Source organism: Amblyomma mixtum, chromosome 4 (assembly GCF_055824585.1).
Source record: "Amblyomma mixtum isolate Tamu chromosome 4, ASM5582458v1, whole genome shotgun sequence".
NCBI classification, from domain to species: Eukaryota; Metazoa; Arthropoda; class Arachnida; order Ixodida; family Ixodidae; genus Amblyomma; species Amblyomma mixtum.
In genome coordinates this window covers 24,361,548-24,381,214 of record NC_143015.1, presented here as the reverse complement: position 1 = coordinate 24,381,214, position 19,667 = coordinate 24,361,548, and the positions used below count along the sequence as shown (strand labels likewise).

The 19,667-nt window shown below is 49.0% G+C and overlaps 1 protein-coding gene across 1 annotated transcript in view; it reads right to left on the bottom strand.

Moving 5' to 3' along the window:
- LOC149345907 (uncharacterized) overlaps positions 1-15,956 on the bottom strand; it is a 32,797-nt gene extending 16,841 nt beyond the window's left edge. The window contains exon 1 of the mRNA XM_089541220.1: positions 15,761-15,956. Within this exon, the coding sequence (XP_089397346.1) occupies positions 15,761-15,956 (196 nt within the window). The remainder of the gene's footprint in view (positions 1-15,760) is intronic.
- Between the last annotated feature and the right edge of the window lie 3,711 nt (positions 15,957-19,667).

The window sequence follows — 19,667 nt, the reverse complement described above, 5'->3', positions numbered from 1 at the left end:
GTTCTGTCCTTTTCTTTCGACTAGGCAGTTTTTCACCACAATGAGGAGAGCTGAAATTTTCGGAAGACTTGTTCTAACAATTTTATTACAATCATATTCTTTTGAATCTTTTCTTTCAGTGGCATTCACTGCTGTCGCGCGCCCCGCTACTGCCGAGTTCAAGCAGACGCTGCGGTGGACGATAAGGAACATAATTGCTACGATGGTGGTAGCGGGACATGCCCCGTTGTGCCTCGCGTAAGAGGGCCGATGGGCACAGGCTCCATCAAAACAGCGAAATGTCGATATCTAGCTCTGTGGACGCTCATAATATGAGATGGTGCAGAATCGCCTGAGGTGGCCATTCGTCATTTAGCCGTCCAAAAGAACGTTCCCAGTATTTTCCTTCATTGTCTCTTGGATGCCTCCCCTTAATTTCCCCAATAAGAACAATTATCGCGAAAGAAATTTGTTCAAAGCCTTACATAAACTACTATGCTCATTATCGCAAGCAGTTGTGTAGAGCGAGCTCCAGCTTCGCCAAAAGCAATCCCCTGAGAATCTTTGCCAACATTGTTTCCTGCCTGGCTCCAGTGAAAACCTGTCCTGGGGCGCTATGCCGGAAGGCCCGAGTTTGGCGCTCGCCCGAGTTTCATCCGAGTTTGCGATGACGGCAGTCAGTGAACGAAGATAGCGCGGAACGTGCGCAGGCAGCGGACAATAAAATGTAGAGATAAAGCCTCGTAAAGGCGATACAAGCGCACCCTGCGCGCCATTTCCACACTCAAACACAATACACTGCGCAATACCAGGCCGCAGCGCTACCTGAAGTTATCAGCGCCATATCAGCAATCGCGAAATCGTGACTTTTCTGCTATCTATCTGCACACTCGCCGCTAGTTGTTTGACACGCCTTTTTGGGCACGTCAAAGGCGTGTCTTCTCTTTCAGCTCTATCTGTCTCTCCATTTCCGAAGACGAACAGTGCGCACTAGGTGCACACTTTTATCAACCCTTTCTCTTCTCTCGAATACGTTAAAAGGCAGCAGATAATATTATGAACATTTTGTTCATTTCCAAATGTATTTTAAAATCTGAATCCAATGAAGCGTTGTTGAAAAGCATAGCTTCAGGAAATTAACAAAGATTTGACATTTTCTGCCGCTAGAGGCGATAGTGAGGCCATTGCTTGCAGCATGCTTGCAGCGTGGCTTGCATATGAACTAGAGCGGCAGCCCACCGTGTCGAAAACGAGAGAGCTCCTGCGCTGACACGCCGCCGGTAGCGCTGCCTTCGACTGGAAAGACTGGGCAACTACTACACGCTGAATCCGTCTTATTTTTCGGCCATTGCGATAATATATTTTATTGTGCCGTATATCAAAATATAACAGTCATGCATCTTCTGGCTTACATAATAAACAAAAGCAAAAAACTGAACTTCAATGCACCCCCGCGTCACTGCTGCTCTCTGCAGTGACCTCAGGTGGAGCTCTCCGCTGCTACGGCCGCTGCCGCACCCCGCTCTGGCCAACCATTGCTTTTAGTACGCTCTTGGCGAATCTCAGCGGTAGAAATTGGCCGTGCGAGCGGCTGTGATGCGGTGTGAGAAAAAAAAATTGCTGTTTGGCTGTATTCAATGATTCATTACGTATGCCTGTTGTGTGTGACGCCTCTTTAGTGCACTGCGGATGCGAAGAGCGTGCTACCCAGCGACACAACTCATCCTATGTCATCAGACGCTGACTAAAAGCTATGAAGGGGGTGGCGCGCGTATCTGCGTAGTATTTGTTAACGCCGCGCACTTCAAGGTTTTGCGGACTGGTTTGGTCACTAACGTCGATCGCCATTGTATACCGCAGGGACATCGCATTAATATCATTCGAGCAGGCGAGGGATCCTGTTTGTAATAATGGAATCGGACTTATAACAGAGAAAGGTGTTACGGTTGTGAAGTACGCAGTGCTTACGTGCTGGAAATTACAAACACTTTATTGCACTGGGCCTGGAGCAGCGATCGTTTGTCGATCCCAGATGTGTTTGACACACTGGTGCTGAGCTTTATCACCGATGAAAGGACAGCCAAGCTAAACACCTGTGATGCGATGTTGTTGGAGTAGGACGTGCTCCAAGCACCGCTTCGTCGTCGTGCTCCGTGTTTGACGCGTTGCAAGCAGGTGTGACGCGCCTTCAGCGTTGTGCTGTGTCTTACGTGGTTGCAACAGGCTATAGTGTTGTGCAATCTTGGTATGCGAGCGAAGAAATCGGCGGCTTTCGCCACGTTGCGTGTCCTTCGCAGAGGTGCTTAGATTTATCAGCGATGACGTCCGTTTTGCCTGTTATATTTCGATGGTCAACATCGTCGATGTCTGTCAGCAATCAGCACAGCCGCGCAGCATACCTGTAGCCGGCAGGGATGTTGGGAGTGGCCCACCCATAGCGCGTACGCCTATAATTTATGTACGGCACGCCGGGGGCGTGACCAATGGTTTTGATTGACAGGTAAATTCGGAGCTAAACTCGTGAACGGTGAAGTGCCCCGAATTTATCTCGGGACTGTCATGGCGGCAGCAGCAGCAGCCTGGGTAATCGCTTCCTCTGACGGCAAATGTCAGTACGGCCGGCTGGACCCGTTTACTGCCTTGGCTGACGACGAATTCTAGCGACATTTTCGCCTCTCCAAAAAATCGGTACGATGGTTGTGTAAATAGTTAGGCGACGACCCACGCCTGCGGAGAGTGCGTACCGGGCTTCATTCGCTTTCGGTCCAAGAGCAAGGCCTCTGCGCCCTCCGGTTCTTCGCGACCGGGAGCTTCCAGGGGAGCGTCGGCGCAGACCGCTTTATTGGACGCCAATAAAGCACTGTGAGCCGCTGTGTGAGGGACGTCTCCGACGCGCTTATCGACGCGGCTGTGCAGAAGCGGTGGCTCGCTTTGCCCACGACTGCGGCCGAGCGTGCGTATGTTGAGGAGCGTTTCCTTCTGCGCGGCGGCATCACAGACGTCGTGGGATGCGTCCACGGGACCTAAATTGGCGTAAAGGCCCCTTCAAAGTCCAGCCCTGTCATGGTGAAGGCCAACTATTTCACGAGGAAGGCACATTATGCATTAAAGATCGCAATCAGTAAAAAATAACTGTTCTCGCCAAGTCCTTTGGGCTACTCTACAGCACAGTGCCAAAGTCGGTCCCAGACTCTTTTGGCGAACACTGGATCAGCCGCTAACCGGTTGCACAGAACAATTTATAACATGCCAGGTACCTTAAGGGAGGCCCACACAAAAAAAGCGGGCTCCTCGGCGACGGCGAAATCGAAAGTTGCAGATGGCCACTTGTTAATCGGGCCACTGCAGAGCACTCACCACTGTGCTAATTAAATCCGACGAATGAATGTCATCTTTCGCACAAACCTCTCACTTGCATCTAAAAAATATAGTCACAATGCTGCAGAATCGGGAAGATAACCGCCACTGCTGACCAAAAGCCGGTGCGAGCTCATTGACAACGAATTTCGGACAGCTCACATTAATGCGGTATGCATGAAATGAACAGATGCATGCAGTTCATTTCAGAACACGGCATAATATTCAAGCGATTCTGAACAAAACGAGGTTTCTCATTCAAGTCACGCGAAATTCAACTTGCGATGAAAAAAAAAATGTGAAATAAAAAAGTGTCACCATGCGGGATTTGAACCCACGCGCTCCCATTGCCTGTCGACTCTCCGGAGCGACGCGTTAGACCACACGGCCACAGAACTTTTTTTTTATTTATTTATTGCCTGACTTCGGCAAGAACCACAGTACACAAATACACTTACAGAGCGCAATGAGCAATAATTAACAACACTATCCGCCCGGGGGTGCGTGGCTTCATCATATTAAAACTCCTTCCATCATATTAAAACTCATATTAAAACTCATATTAAAACTCCTGCCATCGGCCATACCATGTTGAATACGCCGGTTCTCGTCCGAACACGGCCACAGAACAGCGCGTTCCATTGCGTTGCACGGGTACATCGTCGCCATTGGCGGTCAGCTGATGACGGGCGTTGGTAGCGTTCCCTCGCGGTACAAAGCAAAATTTAATAATGCATAAATCACTCCAAAGCGCTTTAAATCCAAATCTTGCACACTATAAAATGCTTATAAAGGTGTATTAAGTGCATTATAAAATTCAACAAACCTCGTTTGTCTAATTGCACACGCAGTGCACTTGGTGGAGCGACACACAAATGAAGTGCACCGGCGGTTGGCTCACGTGACCCGTTCTTTGTAGACCGCCCAAGACGCCGATGAGGTGGCGCCGATGTGATGAATAAGCACGGAATATATCCAGATAACCCAATCAAGTTGGAGGCGTGACAAGGGTGGGATTTTGTCTTGCTACCATTAGTTCACTCATCTGAGGGCGTCGCCAGAGCTCGGGAAGATTCCGAGTTTCAGCAAACTCGGGCCTTCCAGCATAGCGCCCCTGTCTACTGCCGGGGCGAAACACAGCATGAAACGAATAATTGAAACTCAAAGCATATGCGACAGCCTATTAGTTGACCAAGACAATGTTTCTGAGATTAACGTTTGCTTCAAGCAGTCGATGACCACTCTTGTAAATTGGTCGCTAAATTTACTATTACTTTCTCACGGAGTTGTGATTTTTCTTTGTTGTTTTGTTTTACCTGTTCACATTGTATATATCCTGGATTGCGCGTGCGCCACAAAAACGCTTTGGAAACCAGACTTGGGGTATGTATGACCGGTGCGACGGAAACTGGGATCAACTAAAACGATTGCAGAAAACCAAAAAAAAAATTATTGCAGCAGCTGGGAGCGCAGCTGCTCCTGCATATAGGCGCTTTAGTGCAGGCGTAGATAAGAACAACGAAGTGCGTACGACACAGACCGTACAGGAGGCTTCGAATGGAATACGGCTGCAGTTGTAGCAGCGGTTGACGTGGAGTGTTTGGGTTGGGGAATTTGTGATGTGCCGCAGCACAGGACACTTGTTGCTTGGGAGCAATGTCCCTTGTCCTACCGTCGACTTGACTTGCAATATCGAAATACTTAGGACGACGACGGTATTGACCTTCTGTGGAGGATGCATATGTGAAACGTGGCATTCAGTTTAAACAATCGAACCGAGCAGCGCGAGGTAAAAATTTTGGCGGGCAATCTGCATCGTGGGCATGCATCTCTTGTATACACTGAGCCGAATATGAAGTGCAAGACAGTGTTGAGAAATTTGAGACCTAAGAGACACGATTTTCTCTCTTATAACTTGTGTGCAGTACATATTTCATACCAGACACATATCCATTCATATAAAGAGTTTTTCATGGGGTAGCGCTGAACGCACACGAGCTGAATACGTAAGCACTTGAGCGAGCTCTGGAGACGCAGTTTTTCTCCTCGTTGCACTGAGCGCCTGGTATTTACGTGCCCAATGCGCGAGATATGGAAACATCGCCCGTTTAGACTGGAAACCTGGAAAAAGACTGGCGCACACGGAGTAAATTCATCAGAAGAAATGGCTGTAGTGTTCAGGAAAGTAAAAACAGCGCTAAATTCTCCACAAACCATACAGAAAGGCGGACAGGACGGGCGCTCTCTCTGTGTAGTTTGTGTAGAATTTAGCGCTGTTTTTACTTTCCTGAACACTATGTCACACCAACTAGCCGAGTAAAAAGTACTGTTAAGTGAAATGACTGTAATCAATGCAGAATGCGAATGTAACTAGCTGCAAGTACTGTGCATCCACTTGAGTGTGGTCATTATCTTGAAACAACAAAAAGAATACGGTAATGCTCTCCCAAATACAGAACGCGAATATCTTCGACGGACTTGCACGTGGTTGTGTTTTTAATGCAGATGGAGACGAGAATCAACCAAGTATTGAAAAAAAAGCCGAACGTTTCGGCTCCAACATTGCGGTTAGGCGCCTTCTCCTCGAATCATGGCATGTCTAACGCACTAAGTAAACAAACAGGTTCCCGGAAGTTGTAGCCTCCACATACGTGAACGGCCTTCATCACATCAGGAAGGACACGGCTCCCGCTACAAATAAGACCTGGCTGTTAATTGTAGAGCGAAATGAAACGAGAGAAGAAATCAAACGCGGGGAGCGAAATGACAGCATTTTAGCTGCCGTGCTTTACTGTTTCCGAGGTTGGTCGTTCCCTGGAGGTGGCGGTGACCGGTATTCAAAAGCAGTACGGATATCTTAGCGTTTTTTTCACTCATTTGTAACTATTTATTCCTGTTTAATTTTCATGGATACTTTTAGATTTATTTTTATTTTTTTACATTCAGCGCGTCTTTAAAACGTTATGGCGCTCACACTTGATACTGATGCAATGACGGACTCCTTGGAAAGAGGGATACACCTCAAGTTTAGAACTTTTGCTGGGCGAGTTGGTGCATGGCTATTGTTTAGAAAGAGTTGGGCACACATAAAGGACGAACAGAGGGAAGGCGAAGAAAACGGAGAGAGTTCAAACTATCAACTGGATTTATTCGGTTCAGTACAGCTTATATAGGCAGTGTATTAGGATGCCTAAAGGGGGGGGGGGGCGGCAAACCACGCCTGGGCACGAAATAAAATGCGTGCATAAAGTTTATTTTCACGTTATGCAGGCTAATAGAAGTGTCACTAATGCAGACCTTGCCCTTTACCTTGACGTAGTACGCTTCTAGAAGCTCACGGGCTACTTGGTGTTTCCTCCTGCCTAGAATCTTAATGCTCTTGAGCCGTGGCTCTCAACCTTTGCATTTAATGCAATGAACCAGCAAATTTGCTCCTTCCCTGTTCCGTATTGACCGCCCATGCGTCCTAGCGAGTTCATTCACGGAACGGCCTGTCTGGCTAACATACACGCGACCACACTTGAGCGGGATTTGATATAGCATGCCCGTTGAACATCTCGCGAACGTTTCGGCAAGTTTTATTCCACATCCGCTTCGTCGAGCTCCTTCGTTGCAGTTGATCCCAACAGAACGAGTTTATTGATAGTTTGTTATCTTTTGGTTGGTTTATGGTTTATGGGGTTTAACGTCCCAAAGCGACTCAGGCTATGAGGGACGCCGTAGTGAAGGGCTCCGGAAATTTCGATCACCTGGGGTTCTTTAACGTGCACTGACATCGCACAGTACACGGGCTTCTACAATTTCGCCTCCATAGAAATTCAACCGCAGCGGCCGGGATCGAACCCGCGTCTTTTGGGTCAGCAGCCGAGCACCATAGCCACTAGGCCACCACGGCGGCTGTGTGATCTTTAGGCCTTCATTAGGTCTTCATCGTCTTTCCTGTGTTCGTCTTTTATGTGTGCGCAACTCTTAACAATACACATGAATGGCCGTTGAAAAAAAAGGAAGGTATGTGTTTCTCCTAAAAATTTTTGTTCGCCGATGCTGCTGTTAACCCTTTCGGCCCTGGTGTCCTATAAAAAGGACACGAAGCAAAACGGCTATAAGTCATGATCAAAATGCCCAATAATCTGAAACAAGAACTGAGCCGACTCCCAACGCATCCCTATAAGCACAGACATCACTTTCTTCTTCGTCTTCCTCATCGTAGCGCCGAGAGTAAACAAACAAAATGGCGGAAGATGGGGACGGCGGCTGCAATGGTAAGTGCTATTTTGCCATTTTTTTACTCCATACCTAAGAGCGTGTTCGCGATTAGAATTTTGCAGGTTATTTCAAAGACACTAAAGGTATTAACAGCTGCAGAACATTTTCTGTGCGGTTAGTACATTTGTCGCAGCACGCCGCGATGTGTGTGTCCTATATATAGGACACCAGGCTTCAGTGGTTATAAACCACCGACGCGTGTTGCATGCAAGTGCGGAACATTTTTTTTGGTAATGCCTAATTTTTGTTTTTGTTTATTGCAGAGGCTAAAACTGTGACCTTACTCAATGGCAAAGCGGCCTCGATTAAGACATCTGCGTCTCCAGGATCCAGATGTCATGTTTGCTGCACTGAAGGATGGTTACGTGTCGGAGGTTGAAGACGCTGAGGAGCACGTGCATTTGAGCTCTCGGCTGCCTCCAGCGGTGATGAAGTTGACAAAGCAACACCGGAAGACATGTCGTGGTGCAGGAGAGCTTTCAATAAGCTAGCAGCCACGTATCACCCTCAATAATCTGGTGACGAGAATGAGAATGATCTTGATGGTCTACCGACCCCGTTCACGTATCCGTATTTTTCTCGGTATCGAATAGTGTTTTTTGCTGTTCTTGCCGAGGAAACAAACGTATTCTATTTATCAAGAAGGAAAATCCGTTGAGATGACGAAGAAGAAATCAGAAAGCTGGTTTCACAGCATTCAGCGATGGGTGTCTTTCGCTAGCCACGGCTAGAATCTGCTTGCACATTGTAGACGTGAACGGAGACCTGTTGTGAACGACGGCGAACGCTATGCCTTCACTACGGCGAACGCTATGCCTTCACTACGGCGAACGCTATGCCTTCACTACGGCGAACGCTATGCCTTCACTACGGCGAACCCTGTGCCTCACAACGGCGAACGCCAAGCGCATGCTCCTCACGCTTTCCCTCGACTCTTCCTCCCCTTACCCTCGCCCGTTCACGCTATGTAAGCTGGCTGATCGGGATGAATAAACGCCCGAGGACATCATCATCATCATCAAACGCTCTTTCTATCCTGAGCGTCCGTTTGTGTTCCATGGGAGCACGGCACGCGTAATGCGCGTACAAGCTTTGTAACAAGACCACACCAGCAATGATCCTTTCTGGAAGGTCAGGACAGATTTGAACATATTTCGTGAAAGATGCCAAAACCTCTCTTTCGAGGCGCATCATTGCAGCGATGAGCAAATCATTCCGTTCAAAGGACAGCGAGACATAATACATCAAAGGGAAACCAAATACGTGGGAAGTGAAAGTTTTCATGCGGTGCGCCGCCTCGGGGATTACCTACGACTTCGTCGTTTATCAAGGTTCACCCACTGAACTCATTCCAGCTGTATCAAAACTTTTAACACGAATTAGTCGACGTCCAGTATTAGCTGCACCTCAAGGCACCCAGCATGTATGTTCTCAATATTTTAATTTTTGTGAAAGTCTTGAAATAAAGAGTAACGTCAAACTTTGTTTTTTTTTTGTTCTTGCAACCACTAAGCCCTGGTGTCCTATATATAGGACACGGCGCCATCTTTAAAACCAAGGTTCCCCTAGAGAAATGCTTTGCATTAGTGTGTTCCTTGGGTGGCAGTGAAGCAAAATAACACTTTAGAAAAGTTCCCGAAGTAGCAAAAAAAATTCAGGGCTGAAAGGGTTAATGCCGTAAACAGCTAGAACCGCTACGGCCCTGTCTGTGTGAGGCGTTTGCAGCGAAAACAAGGAAGGAAGGAAGGAAGGAAGGAAAAACTTTATTTTACTCTAGTCCTTTTTCCTGCGGTTTGGGAGCACCTTCAGAGACGTTTTCTCCTTGATTTTACCCCCAGGAGTCTTCTCTGTCGAAGTCGTCCGCCTCTAATCAGTGGTCGGTTGCCCTCAGTCCAGGGCTCCGCTGGCCACTGCCGCCCGTTGAGCTCGCTGTACCAGACCTTCTTGGTCTTCACAGCGGTCGCTGGACAGCAGAGTCTCCCACTGCTCCGCACTCGGGTTTTGTATTTTGGGGACCACGTCTATCTTTTGGCAGGCCCATGTGATGTGATAGAGAGTAGGTTTTCCGTCGCACCAGGGACATTTGTCCGCGTATATGGTAGGGTGCATTTTGTTTAGTATATGTAGGTTTGGGAAAGAGCCTGTTTGTAATTGTCTCCAAGTGACAGCTTCCTCTCTGCTGAGAGATTTGTGCGGTGGGGGATACCGCAATCTTCTGCCTCTGTAGTTTTGTAGTATGGCCGAGTAATCCCTGGGTGCTGGCGCGAGTTCCGCGGGCTCATCGGATTCTCGGAAAGTAATGTATCCTCGAGCTATCCTGTCGGCCTCTTGGTTCCCTGCCACCCCCGTGTGCCCCGGTACCCACACAATTTTGTGTGGGATCTTGTCGCTTTGTTCTTCCTGGTTTTTAATTCTGTCGCTCGCTGCGAGGAGTATACGGAGCGCGTGACGACCTATCCTGCCATTCATGTAATTTCGGCAGGCTGTTTGAGAGTCGGTGAGTATTGTTAGCGACCGCCCGGTTCTATAGCCCTCCGCCACCGCTAGAGCAACGGCTACTTCCTCGGACTCTGCAGCTGTGCAGCCTCGGAGAGACGCGCTGGTCATTTCGCGTAAAGACGAATCGACCACCGCCGCCACAGCGATTTTGGTGTCTCCTCCTCTCCAAGACGCGTCTGCATACACGGTCGTGGCTTGAGGAGCGTATGTTCTTTCGATGAAGTCGGCCCTCGCTTCTCTTCTGCCTCGATGGAGGTTGGGATCCATGTTTTTTGGTATTGGCGCTACCTTGAGGGTCTTGCGAAGCTCGTCGGGGATCGTTGCCGTCCTCGTCATTTCTCGCATCTGCTCGCGGTATCCGAGCCTCTGCAGGAGCGCTCTTCCAGTCGTTGTCTGCAACAGCCTGAGTTTTTGCGACTCAAGCTGCGCCTCTCGTAGCTCCTCAAAGGTGTTATGTAATCCCAGGGCCATGAGTTTTTCGGTTGACGTGTTGCGCGGAAGTCGGAGCGCTGTCTTATACGCTTTGCGTAGCAGGGCATCCGCTTGTTGTATTTCGTTTTTGTTGAGGCACTGGTAGGGTAGGCTGTACGTGATTCTACTAACTACAAGGCTTCTGACTGGTTTGAGTGTGTCCTCTTCACGCATGCCATGTCGCCTGTTGGTGATGCGGGTGATCATGCGTGAGACTTGTAGTGTTGTTGCTTTGAGCAGGGTAAAAGTGTGAGTACTGCGCTGGTTGGATTGAACCCACATGCCTAAAATTCTTATTCTCTTTTCGGGTATGGGTGTCCCGTCAAGGTAGACGTTGAGTTTTAGGTCCTCGTTGGTTGGGACGGTCCGGTTTTGCTTGCCTCTCCAGACTCTCAGCAGTTCCGATTTCTCGGTCGAGCATGCGAGTCCTCTTTCTGCGAGGTATTGCTCTACACAAGAGGCCGCTTGCTGTAGCCTTTCTTCCTTCTCTCCGAGACAACCCGTGTTTGTCCAGACTGTTATATCGTCAGCATACATTGCATGCCTGATGCCTTCGATGTTCTCTAGTTTTCGAGCTAGGCCTATCATAGCTATGTTGAAAAGTAAGGGGGAGATAACTGACCCTTGGGGTGTTCCCTTATTTGGAGTGCGAATTTTCTCCGATCGAAGGTCTCCTATGCCGATGGTGGCAGTTCTGTCGGACAGGAAGGCTTTGACGAAGCCGTGGATTCTGCGCCCGCAATCCAGCTTGTCTAGGCCCGTAAGGATCGCTTCGTGGCTGACGTTATCGAATGCCCCTTTGATGTCCAGGGCCATTATGACATTTTCTCCCGTCCGAGGTACGTTTCGCAGGACATCTTCTTGTATTTGGAGGAGAACGTCCTGCGTCGAGAGCTTCGCTCTGAAACCGAACATGGTATGTGGTACACAGTCGTTGTCTTCCATGTAATTTTGCAGTCTTAAAGTTACCACCCGTTCGTAAAGTTTGCCAAGGCACGACGTGAGTGATATGGGCCTGAGGTTTTCAATTTGTAGCTTTTTACCAGGTTTAGGTATCATTATTACTTCGGCGTGTTTCCAATCTTCGGGAACCGTCTCCGCCTCCCAATGTTTGTTAAGAAAGCTGACGAGCTCTTGTATGAGGTCGTCGCTCAGGTTGCGGATTAGGGCGTTGTCGATTCTGTCCGCTCCGGCTGCCGTGTTTCTGGTGGTGTTTCTTATGGCCGCGTAAACCTCTTCCACAGTTATGGGGCGGTCGAGTTTCTCGTTTTCGGCTCCTCGATACGTTCCTTGGTATCGCGGGGGGTTGTGATCGCCGAAACATTTTTCTCGTGCCTTCTCCAGTAGGGTGATGTCTGATCCCTCGAAGGAGTGGATGAACCTGTGGAAGGCTTTATTGTTTTCTGATTTTATTTTGGTCGGATCGATTAGTGCTCTTAAGAGATTCCAGGTTCTGGCCGTGCCTAGAGTTCCCCTAAGCGAGTCGCTGAGTTGTTCCCAATTTTGTTTCGCGAGTTGCATCGCATATTCTTCCGCCTTTGCCGTAATTTCTGCTATCTTTAGTTTTAGTTTCCTGTTGTGTTTTTGCTTCCGCCATCTTTTGGTGAGACTGCGTCTCGCTTCCCATAGTCTGAGGAGGTGGGCGTCTACTTCAGGCGTTGCTGTCGTTCTCCTTAGACTTTTTGTGCATCGTTGTCGCGTTTCTCTCAGCATGCCGCTCCATTCCTCCAGTGATTGGATACCGCCTTCAGATTTGTTGCAAGCCCCGCGAAACGCGTTCCAGTCAGTGATTTTCGCCTGTCCAATCTGGCGTCTTATGGTGTCAGATGCTATTCGTGTCCGGAGGATAAAGTGATCGCTGCCTAGATTTTCCATCATGTTTTCCCACTGTGACTCCCTGCTCTTCCTTACGAAGGTGAGGTCCGGGCATGTGTCCGTGCTCACGCTATTTCCGATTCTCGTGGGGGTCGCAGGATCTGTGATTAGACTGCAGCCAAAGTACTCCGCTACTTCCACTAATGTTCTTCCCTTGATGTCTTGTTTCTGGTATCCCCAACTCCTGTCCATGGCGTTGAAATCTCCTACGATGATGAGTGCATTTTTTTGGCCAGCTTGTGCGCTCCATAGAACAGTTCGAAGAGTTTGGCTTTTCTTTGTCTCGGCGGGCTGTACACGTTAAGTAAGAACGTGCTGCTTCCCTGTCGCTTTTTCGGAATAATTTCAACAAGCGCGTGCTCGATGTCGGTGTCGGCGATGGTATCGTGCCTGATGGCGGTAATGGTTTTGCTGACTAGGACGGCCGCTTTACCTTCGTTTTGACTCTCGTAAACCTCGTACCCTTGTAAGGTCGGCTTAATTCCAGTCTCTTGGAGCGCAATTACATCAGGAGGTGTCAGTTGTGTGTTTATATATTGTTTTAAAAGGGCCTGCTTTTTGCGGTAGCCTCTGCAGTTCCATTGCCAAATATCTAAGTGTTCTTGTTCTTGCCGATACGTATTGATCATGTTTACGCGTCACTGCTGTTGCCTTGTTCGCTTGCGAAAGCTGTTAGCGCTGGACGGTTGTACGCTTTTTCCCTAATGTTTTCGGTATGTTTTTGTTTTCGAAAAGCGCTTCTGATCTCTGCGATCTGCCCTTGGAATTGTACTTGCATCTGTTGCATTTGCGATAGGATTTGCTGCGTGATATCCTGCATCATCTGCTGCATCATCTGTTGCATTCGTGTTTCGAGGTCTCCTTCATTCGATGCCTGTGGTTGTTGTTTTGGAAGGGCTCTAGTCGTGTCGAGTTCCCGCTGTTGGTCCTTTAGTGTTTTTGTGAGTTCCTCAACTTTGCGTTCGAGCTCGTTTTGTTTGATTCGAGCGAGTTCTAGCTCGCGTCTGAGCGCATCGCTGTTCGCGTCCTTCGGTTCTGTGACGCGACTGTCTTTGTTGTTTGTGTTGTCTATGTTACTACCCTTTCCTACCGAGTGCGAAGCAGTGGTAGAAGCCCAGCTCACCTTGCTGCCGCTTGTCTGGGAAACCTTCTTCTTTTTCTTTTTCTCTTGCTTCTACCCCTCCTGTGGGCCGGCTGGTGGTAGAGGCGGGAAGGAGTTGGACCTCGATCGGCTCCTCGATGTCTCTCCCTCTGAGCTGAGCCATCGCTTGGGTGGTCGCCCGCGTTGGTCGCTCCGTCCTCTTCCTCCTGTGGGTTTTGGCCTTGCTTTTTTCAATCTCTCTCGGAACTCCTTGGATCCGGTCCGGTGTGCCTCGCCACAGATTATGCACTTGGGCGCGCACTCGTGGTCGGCGGGCGGGTTTGAAACTCCACACAGTCCGCACACAGTAATGTTCGGTGTGGGGCACACGTCGGAACGGTGTCCTTGCTGGAAGCAGACGTAACACACTTGCCTAGTGGGGCGGTACTGGTAGCATGGTACTTCACCTCCGTAATAAATGACGAATTTCGGCAAGACTGGGCCGTCGAACGTGAGCACTGCCGTCTTGGATTTTCCGAGCATCCTTGCCTGAAGTATGGTCACTCCTTGAGTTCTGACCCGTAGGTGTGCTTTAAGTTCTTCGGGAGGGGTACCTGGCTCTACACCGTGGATCACGCCGCGCAGGACGTCTTCCGGTGCTGCCAAGTAAGCGTTTACATCATAAGGCTTTCCGTCGAATTTGAGACGGGTAATGTGCCGCACTAGCTGAGCCGTTTGCTCGTGCGGAGTGCTAACGATAATGATATTGGATCCGGTGCGAAGCCTTACAAGTAGGTCCTCGTCCTTACATTGCTGGCCGCACGCCATGACAATTGCGCGCGCTACTTGGTGGGTGGTGAGGGACTTCACCATGAGTCCTTTCTTGGGTCGAATAATGATCTAGTAGTCGCTTCTGGGGAGTGGCGGCATTCTTCGCCTAGGCCTGCTCTGCTCCCTTGATCCATACTTGTTGCAGCCGGTCGCATCACCCGGTAACTTTCCGTCTTGAGGATTGGCGTCCGGGCCGGTTCCCGTGCCTTTGCGTTTCTTTCGCCTTTGAAGTTTTCTCTGGCGCTTGGATTGTACAAGCTCCCAGCTGGCATCGTTGTTGTACCCGGCTGGCTTCGACGAGGAGTCGGACGGGATCTCGTCCTCACTTCCCAAGTCGGCGTCTCCGAAGTCGTCTTCATCCATCACTTGGAATTCATTGAGAAGGACGTTTGACGATTGTGCTGGCACATCGTTGTCTTGGCTGGGCCCCGCCATATGGTCCGTCTTTGAAACGGCGTCGATGCTAGGCGTCGGCGTCGTCGACAAGGTTAGCGGCCCATGCTCTCACGATGTCGAGCTGGGTGGCCCGTTAGGGTTAGCGGGCCGGCGCCCGCTTTATAACTTTCAAGTCCGGTAGAAAGCCGAAAACTGGTCCTACCTCTTGAAATTTCTATCCTGGGGATCCAGCACTTGATATCTTTCCGTTCCGAATAAAATCCGGTGGCGAGAATGATTTGGTCCGGTGGAATTTGCTCAAAATGTGCGGAACCGATGCGACGCGCGTCCGCTTGCTTGAACCGCCATGTAGCGTCCGCGAAAACAAAACACTCGTCCAAGTTCAGCGTTGGTGTTGCGCGGTTTATGGGATAGGGTACCGCAAGACAGAGATAGTTCGACTTCACCTTTGTAGAACCATACTGTGAAGTTAACATAGGTGAAAAAGAGAGGGACGGCTAACACAGTATCCGCGTTAGCCGCATAGGTTATGCTCAAGATACAGCCCGCGCTTTTAAGCGGAAGCGAGAAACGACAGTTAACTGTGCGCTGTCGTAAATCCCAGGTATCAAACAGATCTTGCACCTGGTGCCAAGGCTGAGAGTGGGACCATACGTAACGACGAAAGAGTACCGTGGTAAATTGGAGGAAAGGAAATGGCGCAATATCTGTCTCACATATATCGGCGGACACCTGAACCGCGCCGTAAGGAAAGGGAGGAAGGTAGGAGTGAAAGAAGAAAGAAAGAGGTGCCGTAGTGGCAGTCTCCGGAATAATTTCGACCACCTGGGGATCTTTAACGTATCACTGACATCGCACAGCACACAGGCGCCTCTTGCGCTTCGCCTCCATCGAAATGCGGCCGCCGCGGTCGGGTTCGAACCAGGGTACTCCGGCTCGGTAGACGAGCGCCTTACCACTGAGCCACCGCGGCGGGTGAAAGAGTACCGTGAAGTGTGAACTTACGTTCCTCTCTGGTGAGGGGGCCTCGATGTCGCACGAACCAGGTGGTGCCATGGAGTTCGATGACCACAGCGACTCCTGCAGCAGCGACCAAAACAGGAGGAGCTGCACGTTCTTCGGAAGTGCGCCTGCGATGAGACAGGAACGATACGCAAGGTAGTAGACGTGAGCGCGGCGGCTGCGTAATCTCCTGGTTCATCGACGATGTGAGACTGAGCAAACAGATTTTTCCTTCGAACGCTGAGCGCACGTTCACTGCACGTGCTGGGGCGAGCTGCCCAGACGCGGTCTTCGTCGTCGTTGGCCTGAGCAACCAGCGTCCAACTTGGCGTTGCGCGAAGTGTCAAAACAATCGCTAGTTTAGGTAACTATTCGCGAGAAAACTTGGGAAACATCTACTACAAGAGAAGTAAACTCGGAAATACACTGAAAATTGCGAGGACACTTTGGCAACTAAGTGTTGAGAGGTGAAAGCCGAGGATGGATGGATGGATGGAAAAAACTTTATTGTTAATAAATTTCGAGTGTTCTTGACCCTTACGGGTCACTGGGCGCAGTGGTCAATCCTTGGTCCAGGATTCCGCACTTGACTGCTGCCATCGTGGCTCGGCGCACGAGAAATCGTTGCGCTTCCTCGTCCTCGCTGGCCAGGAAGTGCTCCCACTGCATCACACTCGGGTGGTCTATTCTGGGCTCTAAGTCTCCCTTAGGGCACGTCCATGGGACATGCTCTAGTGTAGGTTTGCCCTGACACCACGGACATTCGTCTGCGTATTGTGTAGGAAACTATGCCGTGTCGACTTCCGGTGGATGTGACGTCACACCGTTCCCGTGGCTATATCGATACCCAAATTATGCATCTTTCGAAGATCTTATTTGTTAATTGCGCTTAATTACACATTTTCCCATCTAATTTGACACAAATCCGACATTTTTCCGACCATTCTGTGACAATTTTCACTATGCCGTGACGACTTCCGGTGGATGTAACGTCAGACCGTTCTTGCGGCTATATCGGCGTTTACGCTATTTCGACGTAATTTCGACATTTTTGCTTGTAATAATTAACTAATTAATTTGCAATCATCAAACTTGGCTTATAGGTTCATTTGTCCCTCCTCTATCTGAAGCACCATTGGTTTTCTTCTATATTTTTTAGTTCCCGAGCTAAACGCATGTGACATGCTTTGTTAACGTACGACAGTATAAGCCATTAAAGGGTTTCCCCTTCGAAAAAATTGCCTTGCTCGTTTGAAAGATAGTGCGGATTTCGGCTCTACTTCAGCCTATACACATGATTTTACTGATTAATACAGAAGAGGAGGAAGGAAACGGTACTAAGCATTTCACTCCAATTCTGGGCAGAAATGTACAAATTTAATCGGTCCAAGCGTGGTAATGGTACCGCTAATTTCTACAGCCTGGACGACCACCGACAACTGGTTAACAGGGCCCGCTCGACAGCCAAGGCCACAGGAGCCCTGTGAAGGGCTCCCCGCCCTAGGGCACGACGAATTACAAATCATTTCAAATGTAACAAAATAGATTACTAGTAGTACTTCTACTCGCGACGTCAGCGAAATCGTTCCGCTGACCAGACATTCAAAACTGAACGAGTTGAGTGGGAGCTGGTGCTACAAGGATTAGTGGCACTCTCCAGGTTTGCCGGTCTGTCACGTCTGGCAGCTTAGCTTCGCGGGTACGCACTTTATAATCTTTGAGACAATGTTGTCCCATATTCTAGACATCGCCAGCACGCGGTCGTAATCCTTTCGCTGCTGATGCTTTCTGCTCCTCTTCAACGGCGCATATGCGCAGACCGGTTCAGTCGTACACGCGGGTCGCGCAGGCGCACGGCTCGTCGATCTGGCAGGTTTTTTATGTAGTCAGTCTGAAAGGATGGATAGAAGATAAGAGCATCCCCTTTGAAATGGAGTGGTGGCAGTAGCCACCATGTTCACCTTTATTTTCTTTACATTTCTTTCACGGTGTAACTGATCGGTCTATCAATGCACTATTTTTTTTAAACACAATTTCTATTCCTGCACTTCTAACGTTATGTCACCTCGCTCCTTTTGAACCACCGATCTTCCAGTCGGTTTCGTTGCGAAAGCAACACTACTGGAGCCCAGCTCGGATCGTCGCGTATGCTCGTGGCGGTGCGGCTACCAAACGATCTTGTGCCGTTGCCTAGCAACCCGAGCTTACACGAGTTACTCGGGTAAGCTCGGGTGAGTTCGGACGACCGTCGTGCCATCTGCGCGAGAGGTTGCTCGGGCATCGGTTAACCGCTGCGCCACTGCGCTGGTACAGATATATGAGTACTCGCCGCCATCTATGAGTAGGAATTACGAATTCAGCATACATGGGCATTAACCCATTAAAGATGTCGTGCCACACCCATAAGGCGGAGTTTAAGTGCCCCTTCCAATTGGAGAATGAACACCTGCTTTCGCAGGTCTACTCGGTTTAACTACGTTAAAGGGAAACTGCATATGTTCTGGAAATCGACGCGCTTAAGAGGGTCGATTGTGTGAAACATTCAGGTAAAGCATGCGAAGTCTTTTTGGGCTAGCACTTGGAATAGTGAAGTAATCGCCGATTAAAATCCGGACGCCCTTCAAGCTTCTCCGCAACGCACAACGCCAAGTGAGGGGGCGCATGATGACGTCATCGAAGGTATCGGCACATTTCCAACGCAGAAACGCCTGCTTCGAAGGAAAAAAACCAACGCCACTGAAGGGAAACCCTGCCGAGAGTTGTTTGGCAGCGTCTAACGAGTCGGGGCAGGGTGTGGCTGACGACAGCGGCAATTTGAAATCATACCTTCCATGACGTCACGCTAAATTTCTCTGCACTCCTACGGTGCATTGAGGAGAAGCGCAAAATTCAATCGTCGATTACGTCACTATTTTAAATGCTAGTGCAAAAACACTTGGCATGCTTTATCTACAGCCTAAATAGATTTGAATCCTTGAATATCGCGAAATTCTCAAAAAAGTGCTGCAGTTCCCCTTTAAGCCCCTATCAATTTTTGCTAACTTCTACCGTAACATCATTGACGTGACCACTGTTATATCTAAACCCTAGGGCCTCACGGAGAGTGACTCTGCCTGCATCGTCCTCGGCTGTATACCGCCATATTCTACATAAGATGTTCAGTTGTTTATACAGATTTACCACACACATATGTGTCATCTTCTTGGTCAAATTTCTTTCTGTAGCTGCGCTCAAAGACACACTGACCTATCTTTAAAGAGTAGGGCACTGCTACTTGAGCTATCATATAAAAATTCTGTCCTGATCTTTCTTTTCCAATTTGCCTGTAGCTCCATATCCTGCTCCTTTCAATTCAGTTATTGCAGTTTTTACCTTCTCAGTTTTTTACCTGTAGTTTCGAAGTCTCTACATCTTCATGTCCTGTACTCTACTTGTTTGTTTCCCACCCGATTTCCGCCACTGCGAGCCTGCGCTTTTTCTCCATAAGTATTTATATACAGTAGCTGCCTACCTGTTATCGCTCAGTTTCCACATGCATTCTTCACGGGACATTTTACTCTGAGCTTGCCGTTCTTCCAACGATACCTGGTTCATACCCCCCTGTACTGCCTCATTTGTGGTTTTGCCGGGGGCACCTAGTGCTAATCTTCCAAAAGCTCTCTGATTCATAGCCTCGATTGAACTTCTGCCGTTAGGCACAAAACCGCATTCACGAAAGTAAGCCGTGGCACCATTATTTCTTTCCAAATACCTCTCAGTACTTTGTATTTGTCGTGCTCCCATAATGCCCTGTTTCATTATCCCGGTATCTCTTAGCCCTTTTGCCCTAACAGATTGTGCATGCATTTCCGTGTAAATCTGGAACCCAAGCACAACCTCTTAGATTTATCAAAATATAGTGCCGCTCCCG